Below are 25,738 nucleotides of genomic sequence, written 5' to 3'. Positions count from 1 at the left end.
TGGCGCTCTTCTACTCTTTGTTTTGCTCTCGTTACCTGGCGCCAGATGTCTGCCTCGGTCTCGCGCATCCTCGGTAGTGCGCGCCCCTGGTTACCGTAAGCCGCACCGTTGTATAAGCCGCAGGGACCAGAACGAGGGAAAAAAGTAGCGGCTTATAGTCCGGAAATTACGGTATTATTCAATAAATATATTTATAAAGGATTTTTGAATTGTTGCTATTTTTACAATATATTTTTTTAAATTTCACGTACCCCTTGGCATACCTTCAAGTACCCCCTGGGATACGCATACCCCCATTTGAGAACCACTGCTTTAGAGTAGACATTTGATTTTTTTGGTCTATTTATTTTGTCAAATTACAGAAACGTTCTGATTTTATGGACCTTTTGCAAAAAAGTTTTTTGAACTGAACTCGCGGGCCACCAGTCAAAAAGTCCGAATCATGAAAAAGAGAGGACCTAGAATGGAACCCAGAGGAACAAAACTAGTTTAACTAAATAAGGTGAAGCAATGACTACAGCATCACCTTAGTTACATAAATCACATTACAAAAATAATTGGTTACTGCAAAAAAGGAGAGGACTTAAAGGGGTGGCCTTGAAGAACGCCTCAATCATGTAAATAATAAGTTGGGACACCTGTGTTCTGTTTGCTAGCAAGGTTAAAATGTCAATGACAGGATCTTCCAATGTATTAAAAGTGGTCCAAGTTCCTCTTTACAATAAGAGCACTTTCATGTGTTTAGGAATTTGCTGCAAAAATGTTTGCCTCACAAGTTTTGACCTGAACTCGGGGGGCCGGTATGGTGTCATTCCTGGGCTACCGGCTGAATAGCCCTGCCATATCGAGTGGGGTGTTTTTTGTTGTTGTTCCAACCAGAAATAGAAGGTAGAAACACAACAACAATGTAATTTTTTCATGGGGGCTCATAATTACTGTAATTTTTGGCTATGTGTTATATTCAAAATGCTTTTGGAAACAGTTAAAGTTAAAGCACCATTGATAGTCACAGACTAAGTGTGGTGAAATTTGTCCCATCCCGTAGTTCAGTGGTTCTCAAATGGGGGTACGCGTACTCCTGGGGGTACTTGAAGGTATGCCAAGGGGTACGTGAGATTTAAAAAAAATATTCTATTAATAGCAACAATTCAAAAATCCTTTATTTATTGAATAATACTTCAACAAAATATGAATGTAAGTTCATAAACTGTGAAAAGAAATGCAACAATGCAATATTCAGTGTTGACAGCTAGATTTTTTTGTGGACATGTTCCATAAATATTGATGTTAAAGATTTTTTTTTTTTGTGAAGAAATGTTTAGATTTAATTTCATGAATCCAGATGGATCTCTATTACAATCCCCAAAGAGGGCACTTTAAGTTGATGATTACTTCTATGTGTAGAAATCTTTATTTACAATTGAATCACTTGTTTATTTTTCAACAATTTTTCAGTTATTTTTATATCTTTTTTTCCAAATAGTTCAAGAAAGACCACTACAAATGAGCAATATTTTGCACTGTTATACAATTTAATAAATCAGAAAATGATGACATAGTGCTCTATTTTACTTCTTTATCTCTTTTTTTCAACCAAAAATGTTTTGCTCTGATTAAGGGGTACTTGAATTAAAAAAATGTTCACAGGGGGTACATCACTGAAAAAAGGTTGAGAACCACTGCCCTAGTTCACCCCCTGGGAGGTGAGGGGAGCAGTGAGCAGCGGCGGTGGCCGCGCTTGGGAATCATTTGGTGATAAAACCCCCAATTCCAACCCTTGATGCTGAGTGCCAAGCAGGGAGGCAATTAGTCCCATTTTTTTGTAGTCTTTAGTATGACTCGGCCGGGGTTTGAACTCACAGCCTCCCAGTCTCAGGGCGGACACTCTAACCAAACCACCACTGAGCTGGTAACCATTCATGTATTAATGATTTTACATGACAAGATGGTCAATAACTTGTAAGCAATTGCGATAGTTTCTACGGCCCTCATGCGGCCCTTTAAAGGGGTTTTGTATCACAGCAGCCTTCTTTTTCTTGATTGAAACTTTTATTGGTAGATTGCACAGTTCAGTACATATTCCTTACAATTGACCACTAAATGGTAACACCCGAATAGGTTTTTCAACTTGTTTAAGTCGGGGTCCACGTTAATCAATTCATGGTCAAGTTTGTCCTAAATTTTGCGCTGGTTTTTGCAATTTGAAGTCAATTTGACTTAAATCAGGGGTCTCGAACTCAATTTAACTGGGGGCTGCTGGATGTAAAGTCTAGGCCGTACCAAGTATTCACTTGAGAAAAATGTTTTAACGGCGCGACAAAATCAGTTAACTAATTCTACAAGCAGTTAGAGTGACCCTGAGCTAATGTACTGTAGGTATGTAAAAAAAAAAAAAAAAAAAAAAAAAAAAAAAAATACATACATACATATATATATATATATACATACATATACACATATACACATACATATACATCCATCCATCCATCCATCCATCATCTTCCGCTTATCCGAGGTCGGGTCGCGGGGGCAGCAGCCTAAGCAGGGAAGCCCAGACTTCCCTATCTCCAGCCACTTCGTCTAGCTCTTCCCGGGGGATCCCGAGGCGTTCCCAGGCCAGCCGGGAGACATAGTCTTCCCAACGTGTCCTGGGTCTTCCCCGTGGCCTCCTACCAGCTGGACGTGCCCTAAACACCTCCCTAGGGAGGCGTTCGGGTGGCATCCTGACCAGATGCCCGAACCACTTCATCTGGCTCCTCTCGATGTGGAGGAGCAACGGCTTTACGTTGAGCTCCTCCCGGATGGCAGAGCTTCTCACCCTATCTCTAAGGGAGAGCCCCGCCACCCGGCGGAGGAAACTCATTTCAGCCGCTTGTACCCGTGATCTTATCCTTTCGGTCATGACCCAAAGCTCATGACCATAGGTGAGGATGGGAACGTAGATCGACCGGTAAATTGAGAGCTTTGCCTTCCGGCTCAGCTCCTTCTTCACCACAACGGATCGATACAACGTCCGCATTACTGAAGACGCCGCACCGATCCGCCTGTCGATCTCACGATCCACTCTTCCCCCACTCGTGAACAAGACTCCTAGGTACCTGAACTCCTCCACTTGGGGCAGGGTCTCCTCCCCAACCCGGAGATGGCACTCCACCCTTTTCCGGGCGAGAACCATGGACTCGGACTTGGAGGTGCTGATTCTCATTCCGGTCGCTTCACACTCGGCTGCGAACCGATCCAGTGAGAGCTGAAGATCCCGGCCAGATGAAGCCATCAGGACTACATCGTCTGCAAAAAGCAGAGACCTAATCCCGTGGCCACCAAACCGGAACCCCTCAACGCCTTGGCTGCGCCTAGAAATTCTGTCCATAAAAGTTATGAACAGAATCGGTGACAAAGGACAGCCTTGGCGGAGTCCAACCCTCACTGGAAACGTGTCCGACTTACTGCCAGCAATGCGGACCAAGCTCTGACACTGATCATACAGGGAGCGGACTGCCACAATAAGACAGTCCGATACCCCATACTCTCTGAGCACTCCCCACAGGACTTCCCGAGGGACACGGTCGAATGCCTTCTCCAAGTCCACAAAGCACATGTAGACTGGTTGGGCAAACTCCCATGCACCCTCAAGAACCCTGCCGAGAGTATAGAGCTGGTCCACAGTTCCACGACCAGGACGAAAACCACACTGTTCCTCCTGAATCCGAGGTTCGACTATCCGGCGAAGCCTCCTCTCAAGTACACCTGAATAAACCTTACCGGGAAGGCTGAGGAGTGTGATCCCACGATAGTTGGAACACACCCTCCGGTCCCCCTTCTTAAAGAGAGGGACCACCACCCCGGTCTGCCAATCCAGAGGTACCGCCCCCGATGTCCACGCGATGCTGCAGAGTCTTGTCAACCAAGACAGCCCCACAGCATCCAGAGCCTTAAGGAACTCCGGGCGGATCTCATCCACCCCCGGGGCCTTGCCGCCGAGGAGCTTTTTAACTACCTCAGCGACCTCAGCCCCAGATATAGGAGAGTCCACTACAGATTCCCCAGGCACCGCTTCCTCAAAGAAAGACGTGTTGGTGGGATTGAGGAGGTCTTCGAAGTATTCCCTCCACCGACCCACAACATCCGCAGTCGAAGTCAGCAGAACACCATCCGCACCATACACGGTGTTGATAGTGCACTGCTTCCCCTTCCTGAGGCGCCGTATGGTGGTCCAGAATCGCTTCGAAGCCGTCCGGAAGTCGTTTTCCATGGCTTCCCCGAACTCTTCCCATGTCCGAGTTTTTGCCTCCGCGACCGCTAAAGCTGCACACCGCTTGGCCCGTCGGTACCCGTCCACTGCCTCCGGAGTCCTATGAGCCAAAAGAACCCGATAGGACTCCTTCTTCAGCTTGACGGCATCCCTCACTGCTGGTGTCCACCAACGGGTTCTGGGATTACCGCCACAACAGGCACCAACAACCTTGCGGCCACAGCTCCAATCAGCCGCCTCGACAATAGAGGTTCGGAACATGGTCCACTCGGACTCAATGTCCCGCACCTCCCTCGTGACATGTTCAAAGTTCTCCCGGAGGTGTGAATTGAAACTCTCTCTGACAGGAGACTCTGCCAGACGTTCCCAGCAGACCCTCACAATGCGCTTGGGCCTGCCAGGTCTGTCCGGCATCCTCCCCCACCATCGCAGCCAACTCACCACCAGGTGGTGATCGGTAGAAAGCTCCGCCCCTCTCTTCACCCGAGTGTCCAAAACATAAGGCCGCAAATCCGATGACACAACTACAAAGTCGATCATGGAACTGCGGCCTAGGGTGTCCTGGTGCCAAGTGCACATATGGACACCCTTATGTTTGAACATGGTGTTTGTTATGGACAATCCGTGACGAGCACAAAAGTCCAATAACAAAACACCACTCGGGTTTAGATCCGGGCGACCATTCTTCCCAATCACGCCTCTCCAGGTTTCACTGTCGTTGCCAACATGAGCGTTGAAGTCTCCCAGTAGGACAAGGGAATCACCCGGAGGAGCACTTTCCAGTACTCCCTCGAGTGTACCCAAAAAGGGTGTGTATTCTGAACTGCTGTTTGGTGCGTAAGCACAAACAACAGTCAGGACCCGTCCCCCCACCCGAAGGCGAAGGGAAGCTACCCTCTCGTCCACTGGGTTGAACTCAAACGTGCAGGCTTTGAGCCGGGGGGCAACGAGAATTGCCACCCCAGCCCGTCGCCTCTCACTGCCGGCAACGCCAGAGTGGAAGAGGGTCCAGTCCCTCTCGAGAGAACTGGTTCCAGAGCCCTTGCTGTGCGTCGAGGTGAGTCCGACTATATCCAGCCGGAACTTCTCTACCTCGCGCACTAGCTCAGGCTCCTTCCCCCCCAGTGAGGTGACGTTCCACGTCCCAAGAGCTAGCTTCTGTAGCCGAGGATCGGACCGCCAAGTGCCCTGCCTTCGGCTGCCGCCCAGCTCACAATGCACCCGACCTCTATGGCCCCTCCTATGAGTGGTGAGCCCATTGGAGGGATGACCCACGTTGCCTCTTCGGGCTGTGCCCGGCCGGGCCCCATGGGGACAGGCCCGGCCACCAGGCGCTCGCCATCGTGCCCCAACTCCGGGCCTGGCTCCAGAGCGGGGCCCCGGTGACCCACGTCCGGGCGAGGGAAATCTGGGTTCATTTTGTTGTAATTCCATAGAAGTCTTTGAGCTGCTCTTTGTCTGATCACTCACCTAGGACCTGTTTGTCTTGGGAGACCCTACCAGGGGGCATGAAAGCCCCCAGACAACATAGCTCCTAGGATCATTGGGACACGCAAACTCCTCTACCACGGTAAGGTAGCAGCTCAGAGAGGAGCATACATATACATATATATATATATATATATGCATATATATATATATTTTGACACTGTCTCGTTCCCCAGGAGATGGTCAGGGACACTTCCGCTTGCTTAAAGGAAGTTGCTATTTTTGGCAATTGTGTGTTTTTTGTGTTGTAACTACCTCTCCTTGTTTATAATGTATATTTTCTGCTGGATGTACTTTTTATTTTATGCTGCCCTTTTTTTTTTTGCTGCAGCTGTTACATATAACGTAATATTGTAGATGGTAATTGGGATGTCTTATATATTGTATATGTTATGACAGTGGTTCTCAACCTTTTTTCAGTGATGTACCCCTGTGAAAATTTTTTTTAAATTCAAGTACCCCCTAATCAGAGCAATGCATTTTTGGTTGAAAAAAAAGAGATAAAGAAGTAAAATACAGCACTATCTCATCAGTTTCTGATTTATTAAATTGTATAACAGTGCAAAATATTGCTCATTTGTAGTGGTCTTTCTTGTACTATTTGGAAAAAAAGATATATAAATAACTAAAAACTTGTTGAAAAATAAACTAGTGATTGAATTATAAATACATATTTCTACACATAGAAGTAATCAATAACTTAACGTGCCCTCTTTGGGTATTATAATAGAGATCCATCTGGATTCATGAACTTAATTCTAAACATTTCTTCACAAAAAAATAAATCTTTAACATCAATATTTATGGAACATGTCCACAAAAAAATCTAGCTGTCAACACTGAATATTGCATTTTTTTTCACAGTTTATGAACTTACATGCAAATTTTGCTGAAGTATTATTCAATAAATATATGTATAAAGGATTTTTGAATTGTTGCTATTTTTAGACTATTTAAAAAAAATCACATCGAGAGGAGCCAGATGAGGTGGTTTGGGCATCTGGTCAGGATGCCACCCGAACGCCTCCCTAGGGATGTGTTTAGGGCACGTCCAGCTGGTAGGAGGCCACGGGGAAGACCCAGGACACGTTGGGAAGACTATGTCTCCCGGCTGGCCTGGGAACGCCTCGGGATCCCCCGGGAAGAGCTAGACGAAGTGGCTGGAGATAGGGAAGTCTGGGCTTCCCTGCTTAGGCTGCTGCCCCCGCGAACCGACCTCGGATAAGCGGAAGATGATGGATGGATGGATTAAAAAAAATCTCACGTACCCCTTGGCATACCTTCAAGTACCCCCAGGGGTACGTGTACCCCCATTTGAGAACCACTGTGTTATGTTATGATATGATATAATAATATAATGTATCAGTATATGTTATATACTGTATATTACATATATTTTATATTGCTATTATGGTACATGTTTAGTCTACTTTATTACACCTTTTGTTTTCACCCTCTTGTTGTGCCCTTGTGTGCATTATCCTTTCCACCCTGATCCTTTCCATCCTTTGTAACTGAGCTTCTGTGTGGAACAATTTCCCTTGTGGATCATTAAAGTTTGTCTAAGTCTTGTCCTTTTTTAATGTTTGCGCCGTTAGTGTTGAGTGGAATTCAAGACTGCCATCATTTATTTAACTATTAGGGTGCGCCTTTGAAAAATAACAGTTCAGGAATAGAAAATATACACAATGGTGTTCTAATATTTTCACATACGTGTATATGAACTTTTGGAATGATCTACAAATGTTGTTGTTTTGCACTTTGTCATTCAGTGTTGCAACAGTAACTAGATACACAAGCGGCCATCTGTATCCTTCATTAAAAAGGGATTTCAAACTTACATGAAATGTATTCTTTCTCTTGTTCCAGCTCCTTCTTGAGGTGCGTCAGCAGCGTCTCTGTCTTGTCACCGACGGTGAAGGTAATCGTGTTGAGGTCATAGCACGAGGATTTCAAGGCCAGAGTGTACAACGCCAAGATTCCAACCACAGGGTGGCTGTCGGAGAGAAGGCTGAGGAACACAAAGTTCATGGTAATGAGGTTCCAGGGTGAAAGAGCAGGACAATATTTGGTTTCGGTAGAGATTGACACAAGAATACTGGCATAAATGTTCTAATATAAAACAACATGGTTGGATTTTGCTAAAATAGTGTTGTAATATCAAGGCCCGGGAGCCACATACACGACATTTGACCTATCCTGCAAAATAATGTGTGTCAATACAGCATTTCAGTTTTCTTAATATAATTAAGGTTTGACAAAATAAATGTAATACATGCAAATGAAGTTCTTATTGCAATATTTTTATGAAACAATGTGTCACAGTTATTTGGTGTCGAACCCCAAGATGCAGGGACGGAGGCAGGCATAGAATATGAAGACATTATTTAATATAAATAATAGAACAAGAACAAACAAAAAGCACGCACGTGGGCGGAATAACAAACTAAGGGAGCTAGCACTGACAGCTAGAAAACCAAAAGGAACTTTAGCATGGAAGCTAGAGGATAGCAAACAGAAAAACTGTAAATAACTAATGGCTACCAAGAACAGCTTACCGCTACGACGACCAGGAAAAAATGTAGCACGACAGGTAATAGCTGAAAAGAATCACAGACACGACAAGAGCAACATATGGCAACGACAAGTCCGAATGACAATACAAGGATCCAGCCACTGACACAAGACAAAGCAGGTACAAATAGGAGCAGGCTGATTGGCAACTAGTGTGGCCAGGTGCCAATCAGCCGCAGCTGAGGAGGAACACAGCACTCAGGGAACAAGACAGGAAACTAAGAAAATAAGAGCACTGGACAGGAACTAAAGACAGGAGATACTAAACACAAAGGAAATAGACAAATGCAGAGGAAAAAACTAAAACATAGACAAACTGTCAGGGGCAAGCCTGACACAATGAGCTATTCCAAGCTTTTATTCTTGTCATTGAAACTCGTTTTAAATTCAAATTCTACATTAGCCGAACTAAAATATTGTTTTTTCACTCTTGACTTGTGTTTCAAAAAAGCATGTTTTCCATCAGTTTGCTGGTAAAGAATATTAAGAATTAAACGAAGGGGTAATTTTGTATTAGAGATGACACAATATGAACATTTCACAACACGACTAAAAGTATTACGGTGTTGCTGAATGTGCTTAAAAATTACTTATATACTCACACACACACATACACACACACCGAAATATCTTAACCAAGTTTTATTTTTAAAACGTTAATGTGTTTTGTATTCATGCTTGTTTTTAAGCTAGCCAGCAAATGTGCTTGTCAAGGAAAAGAGCAGAATCACTAAGACGTTTAAGGTGCGGTACTTAATCACGGTTTTACTTCTTTTTAAATCGAGAACAGTAATACTAACCTAATGGTAGCCGTTACATTCATATTTTATAATAATAAGTGCCTCCGGGATTTTGCAAGGGGTTTTGGGGGGGGATTTTTGCAGCCTAAAATGGAAAAACAACCTTCAACAGTGCACAAGAAAGTGGAAATGAAACCTTTTTTTTTTTACTACATAAGCATTAATCGACAAGTATATTGCACAAGACAGCAGCAATAGTGGTAAGTAGAAAACTGCCCAACTATCAGTATTTTTTCTTCTTTTATTTAATGTGATTTAATCATTGGATTTATTGCATTAAGTATTGTGACATGACATATTTTGATACACACGTGTCACTAATTTAGATGACTGGACCAGAGGAGATGGGGAAAAAGAAATATAAAAGCTTCTAGAAAAAGTGACATCAATGGACCCACTGAGTCTGAATGTTGTGCTGTTTCTTTTGAAAATAAAGAAAAACTAAAAAAGACGTCTCGTTTTTCCTTTTTTCAAGACGTTACGACCAATTCCCCGACAAAAAGTGCATGCAAGGATAAAAATTGCTGCACGTTGGCTCATATTTCAAATTCAGCTAATGCCAACTTGTGGAGTCAATTAAAAAAAAACTACATCAGGAGGTTGCCTACAGCCACTGCTGTTATTTTCAATGTCTTTTTACCTGGCGGCATTTATAGTTATTTGCTGTTGTAAGCGATTCTAGATAGAGGCATTAATTGAAACATTTGTGGTAAGCAAAATTCCAACAATTTGGTGTTTTTACTTTAAATACCTTTGAATGTTGTTGTGTAAACTATTTTTTAGTTTATTCAAGTGTTGCTCCTCTTTGAGAAGGTTGTGGGTATCTGACAGTCGTAACGCCAGGTGGACACTGGGATTAGGGAGCTCATCCTGTCCCTCTAGGGATCGAAGAAGATCTTTATTCAGTGAAAGCAGCAGCTCACGGTTTGATCCAGAAGTATCTGGGTTGAAAAGATGGAAAAATAGGTATCTCAGAAAACATTCATAACAACAGTTCAGACATTGCAGCTTGCTGAAATCAACATCAACATGAAGCCAGGTCAGAACTGCCTTATCAGCAGAAATAACAGAGGGAAAAAAAGATATGAGGAATGTCTTTTTTTATTTATGAATTAGTCATTCATGCATAAATGTTATCAGGGATAATTAAATATTGTCTGAAGAATTTGTTCAAACTACAAATCTCTAATAGTTTATTTTAAAGAGGCTGAACAACAAATACCGTATTTCCTTGAATTGCCGCAGGGCATATAGTATGCGCCTGCCTTGAATTACTGCCGGGTCAAACTCGCTTCCCAAAATAATTAGCGCATGCTTAGTATTACCGCCTGGTCAAACTCGTGATGTCACGAGTGACACTTCCCCTGTCATCATTTTCAAAATGGAGGAGGCGTATTTCAATACCGGTGATTTGAAATCGCATAAAGGGAAGACGATTAAGAGCTATTCAGTAGGATTTAAGGTCCAAGCTTACATCACACTCAAATTTTTACTGCATGCCTTTGGTAAGTGCCGTTGTGAGAAGAGCTTTTCAAATAATTAGCGCATGCTTACTTTTACCGCATGCCTTTGGTAAGCGCAGGAGTGAGAAGAGGTTTTAAATTAATTAGCGCATGCTTACTTTTACCGCATGCCTTTGGTAAGCGCAGGAGCGAGAAGAGGTTTTAAAATAATTAGCGCATGCTTACTTTTACCGCATGCCTTTGGTAAGCGCAGGAGTGAGAAGAGGTTTTAAATTAATTAGCGCCCCGGCGGCAATTCAAAGAAATAAAGTAATTGCTGAATCTAAAAATGTCCGGACCAAGTGACTACATTTGTTTGTAACCTGGATTCTTTCCAGAGGTCAGACAATTCTGATAAACTCTTTAGGTCAGTCTGGTTTTCAGTAATTGAACAAACTGTATTACAACTTTTCCCATAACTTATTCACATTTTAAGACATTTATACTTACCACAAGGTAAACTAGAGGCAAAGGCCAGCAGTCCGGAAAGAAAAGCAAGATGATACATTCTGGATTACCTTAAGAAAAAATAAATAAATATAAAAAGTAAAGATAAAATAAAAGTGGTTAGAAAAATTAATTGAATGTTCAAGGGAAATAAAAATGTTCAGAAGCAATACATTACATCCTTTGCAAAACTATAGTTAGTGACGTCATGTGAGGATATGTGTGTGAATGTGTGTGTGAATGGGTAAATGTGGAAGTAGTGTCAAAGCGCTTTGAGTACCTTAAAGGTAGAAAAGCAATATACAAGTACAACCCATTTATCATAACCCATTTATGACAAAATAATCAACATTTGTGATGGTTTTTTAACATTAAAGAGTAATTTCGGTTACCTCTTGACAGCGTCAGTCCAGTCCGTTAGTGAGGCAAGAACAGTCGCAACCAGGCAAGGACAACAACACTTAAAAATTCCTTGTCACATGACCTGTCATTTGACATGCCTGAGCCCCGCCCATACAGGAAGCTACTACCAAACACCTATAAACTATCTTGACGTTAATATATACTCTACATTACAAAGCGATATATTGTTTTGAACCCCTCAGTGTATTATTGGTTGAGTTAGAACACTAATGGTGAAAAACAACAACATTTTTGTCACACTTAATGACGTTCCACTCCTGGTAGGCTTTAAGACAACTCCAACTCCCAGGGTGCTTTGCGTGTTCTAGAACATTAGCAACTCTTCCGGTGCATAAATCCACTCTGCTTTGCAAACAGTTCATTCTGCGGGGACCAAGCGTTTGAGGGCTCGTTATTAGGTTAGTAAGACTGTTCTTTTTTACTCTGTTATCTTGCTATCTCAATGTGATTTACAACGTAAGAGAGTAGAGAGCTAGCAAAAAGAAAACAAACAGTCCAAATGACCAAGAAGGGGCAGGGCAGATGCACGGCTTGTTTTACCTGCCACCCTCGCAAAGTTGCTATTTAGCTCCTAGCGAAGATACTATTTCAAGTTATCCGTGTCATGTTCCAATATTAGCCTGCGGTGATGTAGTTTTCATGCGACAAAGCGTGAGTTGTATGGACAAATGTATGACTTGTTGTTTACCACACTCCCAAGTTGTATACATGTCCACTAAGCGCCTCAAAATAAGATACCGTATTTCCTTGAATTGTCGCCCGGGCGCTAATTAATTCAAAACCTCTTCTCACTCCTGCGCTTACCAAAGGCATGCGGTAAAAGTAAGCATGCGCTAATTATTTGAAAACCTCTTCTCACTCCGGCACTTACCAAATGTATTCAGTGAAAATTTGAGTGTGATGTAAGCTTGGACCTTAAATCCTACTGAATAGCTCTTCCCTTTATGCGATTTCAAATTACCGGTATTGAAATCAGCCTCCACCATTTTGAAAATGATGACCATGGAAGTGTCACTCGTGACGTCACGAGTTTGACCAGGCAGTAATACTAAGCATGCGCTAATTAACTTGGGAAACGAGTTTGACCCGGCAGTAATTCAAGGCAGGCGTATACTATATGCCCGACGGAAGTTCAGGGAAATACGGTATGTAATTATATGTCCATGTTCCCCCTCACACATGCCTTTTTTAAAATAATAATCTGGCCGACTGAACCATAATGCATCACTTGGGGCCCACAAGCAGTCAGCTGGGTTTGCTAGATACCATGTACACATTTTCTGGGCCCACAAGCCTACCCGAATTTGATCTTGGACATCCTAGTGCATCCGACCACCTGCAGAAGGGAGCAATGTCAAGCAAGTAAGGATATTTTGAGTTATTTTCATTTCATTTGCTAAACAACTTTCTGAAATCTGTGCAATAACTGTTTGTGTCTCAGCAGTTGGGAGATGAGATGCCTGAGGAAGCACAGGAGGAGAGTGGATGATGAGTAAGTAAGAAAAATACTTAACACGTTCATCATCATTTATTTTATTCCTTTCATGAAAATGCATGCAAACAAGCCAAGTACAATTGACACTTTCATTGTTGTTTTTTTGTTTCCTATACATTTCCATGATCAGAAAGGAGCAGATGAAAGAATAATATTCTTATATTTATCTGCCCCCTTCTTAACACAAATTATTTTAGATGACTTTATAACTGTTCCCTCCACTAGCACTCGAACGCCAACATACTTTTTCATTTTCCTTTAAGCATTTTCACAATAACACGTCCAATCTAAATCAAAATTCCGTTTGATTTAATTCCAGTGGCTTCACGGTGTAAGAGGGGTTAGTGCGTCTGCCTCACAATACGAAGGTCCTGCAGTCCTGGGTTCAATCCCAGGACTGGGATCTTTCTGTGTGGAGTTTGCATGTTCTCCCCGTGAATACATGGGTTCCCTCCGGGTACTCCGGCTTCCTCCCACTTCCAAAGACATGCACCTGGGGATAGGTTGATTGGCAACACTAAATTGGCCCTAGTGTGTGAATGTGAGTTTGAATGTTGTCTGTCTATCTGTGTTGGCTCTGCAATGAGGTGGCAACTTGTCCAGGGTGTACCCCGCCTTCCGCCCGATTGTAGCTGATAGGCGTCAGCGCCCCCCGCAACCCCTAAAGGGAATAAACGGTAGAAAATGGATGGATGAATAATTCTAGTTTTCTCTTTTTATAACTCTTTTTAAATACAAAGATATTCTTACAGCTTTTTAAGTCTTTGTTTAGAGAATTCCATGTTTTCACACCAACAACAGACAAGCACATTTGTTTCTAATTTGTTCGCACTCTCGGATGTTTAAAGTCATGCGACCTTCTGTGGTTCTCATCTTCAGATGTGAACACAAATAACTTTTGTATGTCTTTCGGAAAAACTTTATTTCTCGCTTTGAACATCATTAATAGAGCATTCAATTCTACAATGTCTTTTAGTTTTAATAATCCTGACCTAATGAAGAGTGGATTTGTGTGGTCTCTGTATCCTACTGTAAAAACGATACAAATTGCTCTTTTCTGTGAAAGAAATAAAGGCATTATGTTGCTGGGATATGTATTTCCCCATATTTCTGCACAATAATTGAAATAAGTTAGAATAATTGAGCAATATAACGTTCTCATTGTGTTATCTGGAAAACTATATTTAACCTTGTTCAAAATAAATAAGCTTTTAGATACCTTATTTTTCACATGCATTATATGAGCTTTCCATGTCAACTTTTCATCTAAGATGACTCCAAGAAATCTGATTTTAGACACGTTCTCAGTTTGCACATTGTTAATGGATATAACATGTTGATGGAATGAGTCCTGAATTTCCTTTTTTTTGTAACCTCTCAGAGGTTGTCTTGCCAAAAGAAGGAGATTAACGGTGGAGAGTGAACTGGACATTTCATCGGACTGGCCTCCGACAAAGAGCGGTCCTGCTTTGTGTACACCACAAGCCAACCGTGCTCCACAGCCTTGTCCAACACCTTACACCCTGACTTCACTGCCGTCGTCCTCCGCTGTGTCCTCCTGCATGGAAGTAGAGGCCGCTCAGAGGAGGCTTCAAGAGATTGAAAACAGGTATGCAATTCAGCGACTTAAAGGCCTACTGAAACCCACTATTACCGACCACGCTTTCTGATAGTTTATACATCAATGATGAAATATTAACATTGCAACACATGCCAATACGGCCGGTTAAGTTTACTAAATTGCAATTAAAAATTTCGCGCGGAAGTATCATGCTAAAACGTCACGGTATGATGCGTGATGTCATGCATTGTAGAGGACATCTTGGTCCAGCACCGTTCACAGCTATAAGTCGTCTCTTTTCATCGCATAATTCCAAAGTATTATGGACATCTGTGTTGCTGAATCTTTTGCAATTTGTTCAATTGATAATGGAGACGTCAAAGAAGATGTAGGTGGGAAGCGGTGTATTGCGGCCGCCTTTAGCAACACAAACACAGCCGGTGTTTCTTTGTTTACATTCCCGAAAGATGACGGTGAAGCTTTACTACGGAACAGAGCGGTCAAGCAAACATGGTTCCCTACCACATGTCAACCGTCAGGTTTCGGTGAGAAAATTGCGGTAATAAGTCGGCTCCTACCGTAGACATGAGCGGAGAGCTTGCGTCGTTCCTCCTGCACCTGCCAAAGCGGCAGCTGCGACTCTCTTGCCTCCTTCCACTAGCCGCCCCCGACCGTCAGATGCTTCCACCGTGGAGGAGGGAGATTAAAAATAAAAATCTCAGCCTGCTATCCCCGTTTAAATAAAATCTCATTTCAGTAGGCCTTTAACACTCAAAACGCAATACGGGTTTTACACAATCCATTCTGTGACGCTGATCGACATCCAGTTACATAGTTAACACCAGGGCTATTTTACTGGTGGCCCGGGAATGACGCCCATACCGGCCCCCCATGTTCAGTTCAAAACTTGGGAAACAGACATTTTTACAGCACATTTCTAAGAACACAAGAGTGCACTTATTGTATAGAGGAACTTGGACCACTGTAAACACATTGGCAGGTCCTTGCATTGACATTTTAACACTGGTGTCCAAACTTGCGATTTACTTAACTGAGGCGTTCCTCAAAGCACCCCTTTAAGTCCTCTCCTTTTTTTGTACTGTGATTTATGTAACTTAAGGTGTTGCTGTAGCTCGCTTACTTCAGATGCAGTCAGTAGTCATATGTTGAACGTCTTTAATTATACTAGTGTTCCTCAAGGTTATATTTTAGTTCCTCTCATTTTCATAATTTGGGCCTGTTCAGTTCACTTTATTTGCAGCAGTTACTGAAAAACACTAAAGTGCTGCCATCAAGATGATCTTTGACTAGCTGTTTTGCAGAAGTTCCCTAAAAACTACAGTGCCCTCCTGTAACTCTGGAAAAACTAAGACCAATATTTAAATGTCTACTGTAGATGATGCTGGTTCTTCAGAACAGTGGTTCTCAACCTTTTTTCAGTGATGTAACCCATGTGAACATTTTTTTAATTCAAGTACCCTCTAATCAGAGCAGAGCATTTTTGGTTGGAAAAAAAGAGATAAAGAAGTAAAATACAGCACTATGTCATCAGTTTCTGATTTATTAAATTGTATAACAGTGCAAAATATTGCTCATTTGTAGTGGTCTTTCTTGAACTTTGTGGAAAAAAAGATATACAATAACTAAAAACTTGTTGAAAAATAAGTGATTCAATTATAAATAAATATTTCTACACATAATAGTAATCATCAACTTAAAGTGCCCTCTTTGGGGATTGTAATAGAGATCCATCTGGATTCATGAACTTAATTCTAAACATTTCTTCACAAAAAAATAAATCTTTACCATCAATATTTATGGAACATGTCCACAAAAAATCTAGCTGTCAACACTGAAGATTGCATTGTTGCATTTCTTTTCACATTTTTGGAACTTACATTCATATTTTGCTGAAGTATCATTCAATAAATATATTTATATAAAGGATTTTTGAATTGTTGGTCTTTTTAAGTATATTTTAAAAAAATCTCACGTACCCCCATTTGAGAACCACTGCTCTACAATATACAAAATAAAACTAATCGTGAAGGAAGAAGTCCGGCATCCTTGTCCTTACCTTTCCGGAAATGTGGCCCCAAATCCATCCATCCATTTTCTACCGCTTCTCCCTTTTGGGCTCACGGGCAGTGCTGGAGCCTATCTTAGCTGCGTTCGGGCGGTAGGCGGGGTACACCCTGGACAAGTCGCCACCCGTTGAATAGCCAAGTTTTACAGTGACATAAAAAAAATTTATAATAATCTGTTCCAGGGTCGTAAACTGCCGCTACCCTAAAACCCTACTGTTGATGCTCTTCCACAGGTAAAACTAGTCATTTCCAAGTCTGCCATAGTGGAGGACACTTACTGATTGAGCAGTCTATAGAATTTCAGGGCACACAGTTAGAAATGACAAGAATCAATGCTTGTAATTAACTTACCACGGTGCTGTGCGTTAGTTCTTGAAGATGCAGTATCACACTCAAGTCGGCACGTCCCTGCAGTGGTCCATTTTTCATTCTCATCTTGAATAAAAGTTGTCTTCTGGTGATAGCGAGCAGCCGCATGCCATGAAAACCGTCAATCTCCATTATTAAGATGTCTTATCCATTAATTTTGGTTTAATCCCCGAAATGAAAATGTGACTGTTTCAAAAGCACTAAAATTGTCCCTAAAATTGTCTGTACGGTGGAAGTAAAAGTTAGGAGTCCTTCAGGTCGTGTGTGACTGCAGCGGTAATATCAGAACCTCTTCCAGCTGCATGCAGGCTGTGTGACAGATGAGAGAGGCTAGTCCCCTGAACTTTTTCATCCTTATAAAATGACTAAATGGGCTGCTGGGGAATGCTTCAACTGCCTAAAAAATGCTAACTTATCCCATCGTGCTAAACGTGCTTACAGACAAAACGGCAAGAGAAAGGCAACTCATTGACCAGGATCTACGGGCCCACAAACAATCGCTATATGCTATATTTAGGGTAATATCAAAACTGTCTTTACATGAACTGACCACTCTTTGCTTCTGGCATTAGTGACACAAATACTAACTTGTTACTCAAGATTATATAGCATGCTAGCACCAGCTAGCTAACATGATGCCAAGAATAGAAGCACATGTATGTTTTGCTTAAACACTAAAATAAAGTTACAATTGAGGCAGCAAATTAATCAAATCTAATCAAATACACACAACTCCAAAATGCACTCCCTAGCATGTCTCCAAAACATGTTGAGATTCAGTTTTAATATCCTGCCTATATATATATATTTTTTAAAGTCTTTCCACAAAGTATTTTCTGCAATTGTTTATGTTGTGATTTTTTTTCAGCCACTTAGGGATTGCATTTACAGTATTGCTGTTTATTGGTTCTAAACATAAACGTGATAAATTAATTTCCGCAAAGTAGGAATTATTAATTTGGAATATAGTTTTACAGCTAGAGCATGATGAATATTTTACTACCTTCTAAATATAATTTTCAACATAAAGAGAGCCCTCTGGACATGAAATAACACCCCTTAGTCACCTTTACACTCTTTCTATTCAATATACACCCATTCTTCTTTTGCCACTCCTATTTGCAGCACCTCTCAAGCTCTATCAGGTTGGTTGAGAAGCATTGGTTTTCATCCAGGATGTCTCTGTACATTGCTGCATTAATCCTAGTCTAGTCAGGAAGGTGACCAAGAACCCAATGGTCACTCTGTCTGAGCTACATCATTTCTCTGTGGAGAGGAGAAGCTTCCAGAAGGACAACCATCTCTGTATCCACCAATCAGGCCTATATGAATAGTGGCCAGACGGAAAACTATTTCCATGTAAAATTTGCCAAAATGCATCTGAAGACTCCATGAGAAATAATATTCTCTGGTCTGATGAGACAAATATTGAGAATGCCAGGCGTCATGTTTAGAAGAAACCAGGCACCACTCATCACCAGGGCAATACCATCCCGACAGTGAAGCATGATGGTGGCAGCATCATGCTCTGTTTTTCAGTGGCAAGAACTGTTCAGTTCACTTTCAGTTTACTGTGAAGCTAGTCAGGATAGAGAGAAAGATTAATGGAGCAATGTACAGAGAGACGTCCTGGATGAAAATAAATACTTATCATCCAACCTGATGGAGCTTGAGAGGTGAGGTAAAGAGGAATGGATGAGGAGGAACGGGCAAAACTGCCCAAAAATAGGTGTGTGAGGTATATTTATATAGCGCTTTTTCTCTAGAGACCCAAAAAACCCAGTATCTACAATTTAAGCTACATTTAAACCAGTCCGAGGGGCACTGGGAGCAAGTGTATCGTGTCTTGCCTAAGAACACAACGGTAGGGACGAGGATGGCAGAAGCTGGAATTGAACCTGGAACCCTCAAGATGCTGGCACTGCCACTCTACCAACTGAGACACCATCCCCAAGCTCGTGGCATCATATTCAAAAAGACTTGAGGCTGTAATTGCTGCCAAAGGTGCATCAACAAAGTATTGAGTAAAAGCCGGGACTACATGTGTACATGTGATTTTATTTTTAAAAAGTCAAAATGAAAATCAAAACAAAAAACTTCACCTTGTCATTATGAGGTTTTGTCTGTAGAATTTTGAGAACAAAAAATAATGTATTCAATTTTGGAATTGGGGTGTAGCGTATCAAAATGTGGAAAAAAATGAAGCACTGTGAATACTTTCAAAATGCGCTATAGTAAATACTGACTGAGACTGAGCCAATCAGTGGCCACGATACTGAACAAAGTGTCTGATTGGTTTGGGGTCCTCTAGTGGCCAATACTATTGTTGGATTTTTTTAAAAACGGTTTTCATTTAGCCATTTTTATAATTGAAATTCTTAACTTATGATCCCAAAAATGGTAGAATATGCTTTAAAAATATCCCAAAAATATCTGATGTGGTGAAGCTGCAATGTTCAAGAGATGACGATATTGCCCTTTTTTTAATTTATTTTTTTACAAAGTAAATATTCATGGTAATATAGTTGCAAGTATAGCAACAGTAGACTGCATTAATAACTGCACTTTATCATTTCTGTAAAAAAACAAAACAGTTATTGCAAAACACACTGTTCTTTTATATTGTTTAAAAAAGGTTGTTTAGCTGAAAAGTAATTTTTCGAAGTACCTAATTTAGAACTGTAATAATACCATCAGAATCTCATGCCTAACTACGGCTGTAGTGGTTGTATTATCTTAGCAATATTATACCAATTATTGTTAACTCAAAGTGTCACATGAACATAATTAAGATGACTATGATCTGTCATTGGACAGAATAACGCTGGAGGATGACGACGAGGATGAAGATCTTGACGTGGAGCCAGCCCAAAGAAGGCCGGTGCTGGTCATCTCCGATAGTCTAAAGGAAGGCCTGCAGCGCGGCATCACTGACATCCTCCCCCACACAGTAGCTCAATCTGTGTATGTTCTTCAAAAACAGTCTTGAAATATTTGCCAAACATGTTGGTCCACATTCATTCTGTTCTCCTTTTATACGTTTAGGAGCCAGTCCTGCATGGAGCTGGTGTTGTGGCGGCCACCAGAAGACCCCTTTTGTCGCAGACTAAGAGGTTCCATACAGAAACCGAGAAAACAGACAGTCTCCAGACATCCTCCTACTGCGTGCCCCTCTCCCACCCCTCACAGTCCCATCACTGCGCTTGCAGACACACACTCTCATCTATACAACTTTCCAGTCGCACAGAGCTGTGGAGAGGAGGACATGGAAATGTAAGAGTGCAACTGGCTGCCTGGACTTGTTTGGACATGTCACTCTTGGTACTAAATTTGTCACTTGGAATTGTTGCCTTCAACCTTAGCTTCAGTCACTTTTGGTTACATGACTATAATCCCAGTATGAAGTAACACCCTGACCTGGTATATTTACGTAACCCACTTTCCGCTTGTTTCACCATGGAAAAAACAGCTTCAGCTTTATGAGTACTAATTGATATAAACATTTGCCAAAGCCTGGTTGACGTTGCACTAATATGCTGTTTCTCAGTAGGTGTTTGTTAATCAGCAACTCATTTTTCTACCATTTTGTCATTGTTATTCCTCCATGTTCATAAATGCTAATGTGCATGGCTTTGTTCAAGAGCGGTATTTGTTGTGGTTGAAAGACAATCTTTCTATATTTCTTAGCAAGTGTGCAATTAAAACGCTTTGAAGAATTTGTAAAGTACTCGAAAGACACTGATTATTTTCAAACGTGTTCCCTTTGTATTTGTTTTGCAATTAAATCAATAAAGTTGATTAAATGTTTATTTGGAAAGATCACTTCAAATGTACAATTTCAACAAGTAACTTTTATGACCATACAAATAAGACTTTTTATGAGGTCTCCTGTTAAATCTGCAAACCTTGAACCATAAAGCATTGACACATACAAAAATGCAGACGACAACTAAACCTTTGGTTTTGTCACTGTGACCTGCTTGTTAAGATGTTATCTTTAGTACACAAAATGAGGAATGATTCATTTCTTCTGAATTGCAAAACGTGTTCAAGAAATAGTGTATGTGGTGCCCTTAACTTGAGACTGCCTTAATGGACAAAGGACTCTGAATTCTCCCCACTATCTTGAAGTGTGTGCTGTAAAAGAAAACAAATGGATGGATAATTTGCCTTACTTTCTGTAACATAATCACCATTTGTTAAAAAATACATCTTGTGGGTTCTATCAGAAAAGCAGTGATGACAAATATGACTACTCTTAGTCTTCACAGAAAGCAATTAGGGTTGTTTAAAGTTATCTCTCGACTAACTGTATAATTCAGTGTGCAAGAAATGCAAAAAAGAATGCACATATAAAATGGGACGAGCAACGGTATAACTTTTAAAGACCAAAACTCACTGTAGGCAGGCAGGGTCCTGTCTTCACAGGTGTTGGCCCACATGTCTGATTCTCTACACGGAGCTGCTTGACTCTGCTCTGCAAGTAATGTACAAGTTTTAATGAGGCCACGTCTGACGAGACGTAGGGTGCGGCAGCATAGACGCAGGTGGAGTACTTAGAATACAGAGCATCCTGATGCTGATGGGAGAAGGACAAGTGTATATAAATAAAATGAACATATTCAAGGGTTTCATTTATGCAAACAGTAGAATGGTACCTTTGTGCTAAGCCTCGTCTGACCATCTGACTTTTCCGTCTCCTGATGTATATTTGATGGTTTTCTTAAAAAAGAAAAAACACGGTTTAAACATGAGTGACATTGCTATTCAACTAAATTATTCTCGGGGTCACATTTCCAGAAAAGTAAGCATCCTCTAAAGAGGACATTTAATTTTGCTCTATGTTTTTGGGCAAAGTTACCGCAGCACTCTGCGGTTTTTAAGAACCTACCGAAAAAAAGACACGCAGTCATCTCTATGACAGCACTCAATTGCTGCAAAAATGTGAGTCCTTTCACAAGTTCTTTGCACATAACTCACGTGCCACCAGTAGAATAGCAATTTTGATGAGGAAAAAGAGAGGACCTAAAATAGACCCTTGAGGAACACCACAAGTAATTACGTTTGAACAAATGGCTACTAACTGTATCTGAAGAAAAACAAGCCACAGCAACACCTTAGTCACATAAATTACATGCCAAAAAAAATTGTTCCTGAGGAAAAGAAGGTGACCCTAAAGGAGGGCCTTGATGAACGCCTCAATTATGTAAATCACAAGTTTGGACCCCAGTGTTCATGTTTGCTCGTAGTGTTTAAATGTCAAAATTTTGTACCTGTCCTCCATGTTTGCTATCAACCTGTGCGGTCAATTTGCATGATGCCTTTAAATGATTTCTTGAGGCTAGCATTTACATTACACACAAATCTAATCAGTATTGCTTGGTATTCCCACCTGGATCAGCAAAAACAAGTAGTGTGTACAGCATAGGGATATTCAAATAAATTGTTTTGGGGGCTACATTTCCTGAAGGCTAAGGACCAGCTGGCTTAGACATCTCCCTTCAGTATTATTCTTATTTTGAGAACCAGCATCATACGCAGGAGACTTTTGTTTTTGGTCAATTTATTTCAATCAGTTGCACATTTCTACAGAACATAGCCCTGTTAAGCAAAATACAAAGGTCCACTGTTGTGGACGCGGACCTTCAGGAGGTTAAAATGCCAATACAAGGATCTGCCAATGTGTTTACTGTGTTTCAAGTTCCTCTATATAACAGAAGAACTCTGGTGTTTTTAGAAATTTGTTGCAAAAATGGCCCCGTGCCACCGGTTGAATAGCAGTGCTCTACAAGGTTGGTTGACTATGGACTAATCAGCATATCAGTGAGTGAAGGTGAGATCATGCTGGTTAGAATCAGTTCAGTATTAGTATTCAGCTATTCTTCTACCTTTACATCAGTTACCTGCCCTTTAATAGCTTTGTCCTGCACCTGAGGGATAGCAAACAGATTAAAGCAAAATAAAAACAATTTTGAATACCGTAATAATACAAGTTAATATAGTCAATGAGGGTCTTTCTTTTCAGACTGTCATTTATTTTAAAGCTCCCAAAACAAATACAATCAATCATATAAATACACATTGTACTGTCTATAACTGTACAGTATGTGATCAATACAGTTTGATTGGGCTATGCCTTCTGTTATGTGTGGTGAGTGTAGAACAGCAGAATAGCAGGAGTTTTTGAAACACTTTGCTATGTCACCTTTCCAGTTCAGCTGTCAACTCTTCCTCAAACTTGCAGGCCAGACGAGCAGTGGTCTGTTCTTTCCACTGAAACATATTCCTCTGGATCTGCCTCAGCTCCATGTCTTTGGCCTCCAGCTGCTTGCGAAGAGAAGCCTCCAGCCCTCCGTCATTCGTAAAAAAACATTTCAGACTGCTCAGCTCCTCAATGTGCTCCTGGGTCGACGAGACAGGACATTTAATATAATTTTTTAAAAAACATGACTTCCCTGAGTGAGACCTGAATGAGACGTTCCTTCAGAGAATCCAAGACTAGGTTTCGCTCGGTCCTCAACTGTTGCCTCTGAATCCTTAACTCCCGTTCCTGAAAGAAACCCATCTAGACTTGTGGGCATGTGTTCATGATATTGGCTGCTTTAGCATGAACTAATCACTGTGTCAAAACTACAGTATATATACCTTGTCTTTAAGCAGCTGCTCAGCGCTTTGCTTCAGCATATCCAACTCCTGATGCAGATGCTTCAAGGGGTCTTCTAGAGACTTCAGGTAGGTGATAGCCTCATCTATGGTAGGACTGTTGCATGCAAACCATTAGTTGTTTGCAATCTGAACTCTAAGAGGGGAAAGTATACCTGGGAAGGAGCTTTAGTGTATTTTGTTTGCCACCACTCTGCTCCAATAAGAGGTGGAGATGCTCACACTCAGCCACCAACTCCTGAGCCCAGACCCTGATCTGCTGCTCCTGCTCAGCTTTGGCTTCATTATGGCTTATATCCTTCTCTTCAAGCATCTGGTGCATCTTTGCAGCTTCTCGCTTTGCCAGCAGAGCAGCCTGCTCCAGCTGAAGCACAGTCCTCCCACTCTCCTGCAACAGACTCACACTTTTTTAGCTTACTTACCACTCACTATCTTTTCTGTCTATACAGAAATGATCTCGTACCTGCAGCATGTGTTTCTGCAACCTCTCCATCTCGGCCTGGTGCTCCTCCTTCAGTGACCTGCAGATGACGGCGAGCAGAGACTCATGCTCTCGCTGCTGTACAATGCGCTCACCCTCCAGCTCTTGGACTCTCTTAGGAGACAATCATAAAATAATTAGATAAAAATAGTATCTAAGAAAGTACATTGCTGAGAGTCATCTTACACGTTGCATCTCTGTCACTTTGTCCTGAAGAGTCAGTACATTTTTCTGTTCTTGCTGCATCTCACTCCTTGCGGTTTCCAGGCTCTTCCTATTCTGCTCTTCCAGTAAACTACAGTGAAAGTGCACAGCTTCCATCTTCTCTAATTCCCCCTTCCTCCTCTCCTCTTCTATGGCCTTGTGCAACTGAAAGCAGAGTGTTTATTTCATGTAGCAATTAACAGGTCTGTCTAATAATTGCCAACAGGAAGTTATACGTGAAACTATGTAAGCACAGGTCTACAGCCTAAAATATATCTTGTGGCATGCCCAGGGATCAACACTTGGACCTGAATTGTTCAATATCTATGTAAACAACATTTGTAATGTACCAGAAGACTTAGTTACAGACGATACGACTGCATTTTGCTCAGGAGACAACCCACAGAAGCAAATAATAGCAGTAGAAATTGATAACTTAAAAAGATGCTTTGACAAAAACCCTGAACTTAAGTAACACTAAAAAAAATACTATTTAGAAACATGAGGAAAGTCAGTCAAACACAAACAAACGGTGTAGAATTGACAGGGTAAAATACATCACATTTTTAGGTGTAATAATTGATGTTGAAATAAAACTGAAATCCATCCATCCATTTTTCTACCGCTTGTCCCTTTCGGGGCCGCGGGGGCTGCTGGAGCCTATCACAGCTGCATTCGGGCGGTACGCGGGGTACACCCTGGACAAGTTGCCACCTCATCGCAGGGCCAACACAGATAGACAACATTCACACTGGAAATTCCATATAAAAATATACAACAAAAGGAGGCAATAAATACATCAATAGTGAACAAAGCAAAGTATGTTCTGGACCAAAAAGCACTATTCTCATATTATTTATTGCTCGCTAGTGTTACCAAATCTGAATTAATGTGTAGAAATACCTACAAAAATAATATGCATCATATTACCATATTACAAAAGAGGTCAGTGAGAATAATACATAATATTAGTAATACAGAACATTCAAATCCTTTATTTATTGAATCAAAAACATTGAAATTCATTCATTGCAAACAGGTAAAATTATGTAGAAAAATAACACTCAGCTGCTACCCAAAAAAGAATAACAATTCTTCTCAATAAAAAAGGAAAAATATAATCTTAGGGAAAGAACGCACATGAATTAAATTACATTTTGGAATGGATTAAGCAAATAAATCAAACAATTTACCAAAACAATCCACTTTAAGGATTTGTTCAAACTCAAAGTGTTTACAAAGTACAAGGACAAACATTCCTGATAAACACCTTGAACCAAATCGAAAAATTAGATTATCTCATTATGTGGAACATAACTTACTAAACCATTTATTGATGAGAACTTAATTGATTAATTAATCTGTGTTTTATACTGAGCACAGAAAGTAAAT

The 25,738-nt window shown here is 41.1% G+C and overlaps 3 protein-coding genes across 8 annotated transcripts in view; 1 reads left to right on the top strand and 2 right to left on the bottom strand.

The window, feature by feature from the left end:
• The window catches only part of tcn2 (transcobalamin II), a 25,040-nt gene extending 13,493 nt beyond the window's left edge, over window positions 1-11,547 (bottom strand). The window contains exons 1-4 of the mRNA XM_061906605.1: window positions 11,456-11,547; window positions 11,067-11,134; window positions 9,866-10,055; window positions 7,582-7,751 (exon numbers count right to left, since the gene is read on the bottom strand). Coding sequence (XP_061762589.1) covers window positions 7,582-7,751; window positions 9,866-10,055; window positions 11,067-11,124 — 418 coding nt within the window. The 5' untranslated portion in view covers window positions 11,125-11,134; window positions 11,456-11,547. The remainder of the gene's footprint in view (window positions 1-7,581; window positions 7,752-9,865; window positions 10,056-11,066; window positions 11,135-11,455) is intronic.
• Window positions 11,548-11,754: 207 nt separating this feature from the next.
• Window positions 11,755-20,805, top strand: ccdc117 (coiled-coil domain containing 117). Of its 4 annotated transcripts, none has more exons than XM_061906609.1 (6): window positions 11,755-11,884; window positions 12,732-12,848; window positions 12,931-12,978; window positions 14,363-14,590; window positions 19,816-19,962; window positions 20,044-20,805. In XM_061906609.1, the coding sequence occupies exons 2-6, from the start codon at window positions 12,754-12,756 to the stop codon at window positions 20,273-20,275; spliced, it is 750 nt and encodes a 249-aa protein (XP_061762593.1). In that variant the 5' UTR covers window positions 11,755-11,884; window positions 12,732-12,753; the 3' UTR covers window positions 20,276-20,805. The 4 variants fall into 4 exon arrangements, with proteins under 4 accessions (XP_061762593.1, XP_061762592.1, XP_061762590.1 ...); XM_061906608.1 differs by having other exon boundaries at window positions 12,928-12,978; XM_061906606.1 differs by having other exon boundaries at window positions 11,778-12,848; window positions 12,928-12,978.
• The window catches only part of si:ch211-102c2.8 (golgin subfamily A member 6-like protein 22), a 21,068-nt gene continuing 15,743 nt past the window's right edge, over window positions 20,414-25,738 (bottom strand). For all 3 annotated transcript variants that reach the window (XM_061906601.1, XM_061906603.1, XM_061906602.1), the window contains 9 exons: window positions 24,329-24,511; window positions 24,125-24,256; window positions 23,817-24,049; window positions 23,644-23,758; window positions 23,465-23,548; window positions 23,204-23,400; window positions 21,657-21,720; window positions 21,398-21,577; window positions 20,414-21,135 (listed from right to left, as the gene is read on the bottom strand). In XM_061906601.1, the coding sequence (XP_061762585.1) occupies window positions 21,088-21,135; window positions 21,398-21,577; window positions 21,657-21,720; window positions 23,204-23,400; window positions 23,465-23,548; window positions 23,644-23,758; window positions 23,817-24,049; window positions 24,125-24,256; window positions 24,329-24,511 (1,236 nt within the window). In that variant the 3' untranslated portion in view covers window positions 20,414-21,087. The remainder of the gene's footprint in view (window positions 21,136-21,397; window positions 21,578-21,656; window positions 21,721-23,203; window positions 23,401-23,464; window positions 23,549-23,643; window positions 23,759-23,816; window positions 24,050-24,124; window positions 24,257-24,328; window positions 24,512-25,738) is intronic.

The sequence above is a fragment of the Nerophis ophidion genome, linkage group LG07 (assembly GCF_033978795.1).
Source record: "Nerophis ophidion isolate RoL-2023_Sa linkage group LG07, RoL_Noph_v1.0, whole genome shotgun sequence".
NCBI classification, from domain to species: Eukaryota; Metazoa; Chordata; class Actinopteri; order Syngnathiformes; family Syngnathidae; genus Nerophis; species Nerophis ophidion.
This window is presented reverse-complemented; position numbering and strand designations above follow the sequence as displayed.

Bases quoted from the DNA above. Each gene is read 5' to 3' on its own strand.
- ccdc117 (XM_061906606.1), top strand. From the start codon at position 12,706: ATGCATCACTTGGGGCCCACAAGCAGTCAGCTGGGTTTGCTAGATACC. The intron at 12,849-12,927 runs GTAAGGATATTT...TTTGTGTCTCAG, and splicing joins AAGGGAGCAATGTCAAGCAA to CAGTTGGGAGATGAGATGCC. The intron at 19,963-20,043 runs GTATGTTCTTCA...TTATACGTTTAG, and splicing joins CACACAGTAGCTCAATCTGT to GAGCCAGTCCTGCATGGAGC.